Source organism: Lipotes vexillifer, unplaced genomic scaffold (genome assembly GCF_000442215.2).
Source record: "Lipotes vexillifer unplaced genomic scaffold, Lipotes_vexillifer_v1.1 scaffold1129, whole genome shotgun sequence".
In the NCBI taxonomy this organism is placed as follows: Eukaryota; Metazoa; Chordata; class Mammalia; order Artiodactyla; family Lipotidae; genus Lipotes; species Lipotes vexillifer.
The window spans coordinates 4,911,785-4,915,481 of record NW_006789022.1 but is presented as its reverse complement, the minus strand read 5'-3'; the positions used below and the strand labels follow the sequence as shown (position 1 = coordinate 4,915,481).

At 41.2% G+C, this 3,697-nt stretch overlaps 1 protein-coding gene across 1 annotated transcript in view; it reads left to right on the top strand.

Annotated features, from left to right (window-relative positions):
• Window positions 1-2,832, top strand: part of LOC103091128 (B-lymphocyte antigen CD20) — a 6,087-nt gene extending 3,255 nt beyond the window's left edge. The window contains exons 4-6 of the mRNA XM_007462196.1: window positions 416-652; window positions 1,635-1,736; window positions 2,608-2,832. Coding sequence (XP_007462258.1) covers window positions 416-652; window positions 1,635-1,736; window positions 2,608-2,832 — 564 coding nt within the window. The remainder of the gene's footprint in view (window positions 1-415; window positions 653-1,634; window positions 1,737-2,607) is intronic.
• The last annotated feature ends 865 nt before the right edge of the window (window positions 2,833-3,697 follow it).

Sequence of the window (3,697 nt, the reverse complement as noted above, 5' to 3'; positions counted from 1 at the left end):
CCTCCTTTTTCCCTACCTATACCCACAATACCATCCCGCTTCACTGTGATCCAATCTGAATACTATTCATTTCATTTACTCAACAATTGTGTATTGAATGCCTACTAGTATTCTGGTGGCAGTGGCAGTGAAAGGAGTACAAGGATTAATCCTAGGATGTTTTCTTGATGAACTGATTGGATGGTGGTGGCATAAATGAGATGGGGAAATCTGAGAAAGGGACAAGGTTCAGACATGAAGGTTTTCATTTTATAGTGACAAAAAGACTAAAAACAACTGAGAGAAACAGAACTTAGTATGATTTAGGTGTAGTGCCTTAATGAGTCAGGGGAATGGGATCTGGAATTCCTTCCTAGCTTATATTCTTCCATTGGTAATTAAACTCAATTAATAAATCTTTATGTCTCTATTTCAGGTCAGAGGGAGAATAATAATGAACTCATTGAGCCTCTTTGCTGCTATTTCTGGAATAATTTTTTTGGTCATGGACATATTTAATCTGACAATTTCCCATTTTTTTAAAATGGAGAGTCTGAACCTTACTAAGGCTCCCACACCATATATTAACATACACAACTGTGAACCAGCTAACCCCGCTGACAAAAACTCTCTATCTATGCAATATTGTGACAGCATACGGTTTTTGTTCTTGGTAAGTGTGAAACTGGGTTTATTTTCAGGGAGGAAGTATGGCATTTTTCTTATGACCATCAACTCGAGATCCAGACTGTCTGTGTCTGCTACTTATTGCCTATATGGCTTTGAGCAAGAATTCTGATCACACTGTGTCTCATTTTCTTCAACTGTAAAATGGGGAAGGTAATAGTATTTAAAATTGCTGTTTGTAGTATTTATAGGGCTGTTTTGAGGGATGAGTTAATACATGGAAAGCACTTAGAACAGTGTCTGGTACAAAGGAAGTGCTATTTAAGTGTTTGCTTTAACATTTATTATTATTATATTATTAACAGAAAATTTATTATTACTATTATTATTGATTAAGATGAACACTGAAGAACCTAAGTTGTAATAAACATCATTTGCCTCAAGGAGTTTTTTTGTGTGTGTGGTACGCGGGCCTCTCACCGCTGTGGCCTCTCCCGTTGCGGAGCACAGGCTCCGGACGCGCAGGCTCAGCGGCCACGGCTCACGGGCCCAGCCTCTCCGAGGCACGTGGGATCTTCCCCCACCGGGGCACGAACCCGTGTCCCCTGCATCGGCAGGCGGACTCTCAACCACTGCGCCACCAGGGAAGCCCCCTCAAGGAGTTTTCAGTGTAGAGTTTGAAGGGGAAAAAAATGCATCTCCCAAGTGTGGAGAGATTTCCTTAGTGCGATACCATACCACCTAAAGCTGGATACAGTTCAATTTGGGACTCAATAATTGTTCTCGCCTACACAGAATTGATTCTTCAACTAATTATTACTGCTTTACTTTCTGTCAGCAACATGCCCTATCCGTTATGTGCCAGGAGTTGTGCTAAGGGTTAGGGTTATGCGGATACTAGCAGTTCTCACAGTCAGTCATTATTTCCCTAAAGAATTGATCTTTCAGTCAACAGTCACTTACTGAGCACCAGCCATATTCTTATATTTTCATTATCACCTTTTCACCCTCACTTTTCTGTTCTTCAGGGCATTTTTGCAGTGATGTTGCTCTTTGCCTTCCTCCAGAAACTTGTGACAGCTGGCACTGTTGAGAACGAATGGAAAAAAATATGCTCCAGACCCAAAGCTGTAAGTAGAAGCCACGCTGTTCACAAACTCCCTGTAGGAAAATCACATGTACAAAGAGTCATTTATGGAGAGTGGAATCTGATGAGCCTGGGAACATCATGAAAAGTGATCCTAGCATATCTCTGGAAAGCAGAAGATACCAGTAATGGAGAAAAGTGTCTTGAAATCTGAAATAGGTTTAAAGGTTAGACAGAGGATACAGTCCTATGCTATGTACATCCTCTTACTAACCGTGCTGGACTTCAAGTCATCCCTCTTGACTTCAGAATTCCATACTTAATGCATAAAAACAGGATGGCTGAAGGCTGATTAAAGCCACTATTTCTTCCACCTCATTTCTCAGTATTCCCTTCTCCTCCCCTCTTTCCTTCTAATCCCTCTTCCAAAACAATAGGTTCAAAGAGGCTCCACAATTGGGAGATACGAATATCCCAGTGACAGGTCTATTATCAGCTGCTTCAGAACCATAGGATGTTAGCTTTGGAAGAGAATTTAGAAGTCATCATCAATGCCTTCATTTTGCAGATGAGGAGGACAGGACTGGAGACAGAAAGTTACTTTCCCAAGGCTACCTCCAATAAAGGCCAGTCAAAACTAAAATCTAAATTCCTCTATTATTGCAGTGTTATTTCCCAAACACTGTGTGATCATTCCAGGCAAAGTGGCAAGTGTCTGCTGGCCTTGAGGATGAGCCTTGATAAGTGATTTGATAAGGATTTGAGCATCTGGGAGATCAATCCTGGTACTGGGAAGCATACAGAAAATAACACGAATAGCATAAAAACCAGGAGGCATTTGATATTCATACAGATTGTTGAGAAATGTGCCAGTGATAGAGGTCAAGAAAAGTTGGTTCAATTTTGTGTTCCAGAATGTAGTTCTCCTGTCAGCAGAAGAAAAAAAGGAACAGGCAATTGAAATAAAAGAAGTGGCTGAGCAGATTGAAATATCTTCCCAACCAAAGAATGAAGAGGACATTGAAATTATTCCAGTCCAAGAAGGCGAGGAGGAAGGAGAAAGAGAAACAGAAATAAACTTTCCAGAACCTCCCCAAGATCAGGAAGCCTCACCAATAGAAAATGATAGCGTCCCTTAAACTATTTGTTTTCTGTTTTCTGATTTCTTTTTTTTTTCCAGCCATTAACGTTCACAGCTTCCAAGAGCCTTATGTACCCCCATTTCTGAAGGCACTCTGCATGCAGCCTCCATGTCGCTCTGGTCTTTGCATGGAGTAACCACAGCTCCCTTCGCCCCGTCCTCATTCAGAGGATGAACATAGGCCATTGTCGTAGACTGTATCATCACGTTTCTTGTTTAGGACAGCATTCTTATGTTAAAAAAAATAGGCTGAATAAGGGCTTCAGAAAGTGGTTTCTCACTGGCCTGTTCCTTGGATAAGGTGTAGCAGTAGTCAGAGCAGTAGTAGTTCGGGTTTTTTTTTTTTCACTTTTTCCCTCTACAATAGGGAGACTCTGCACCAGATGAAAAACGTAAGTGACTGCTCCGTGCCGTCCCTAAGCTATCTTTAATTCCTTCCACATCTACATTTTTCGTGGAGGCTCTTTTGCACCACTGTTTTCAGGAAAGCAAAAAAATAATAATGAGGTACAATAAAGATCCCATTCCATCTCTCTTTATATGGGGCTGACACTGTGGCTTCCACACCCCACTGGGACAGCTCTAAGTGGCCAGTCCTCAGCCCTGTCTTTGTACAAACAGCACCGCTTACACATCTCTGTCTGTCTTAACTTCCCCTAACTCCTCTTCTAGGCTCTTGGTTGCACTCTCTACCTACTTTTAGCCTTTAGGCAGAGGAAGAAAGAATGATAGAAAAAGTGCCATGAGGAGTACCCAAATTACAAAGGATAATCAATACTTGTAGAATATTTTCCAGTTCACAAAGTATTTTATCAAATAATTGCAACTGAGCTTCCATGATCAAGGAAAAAAGATCCCTATCC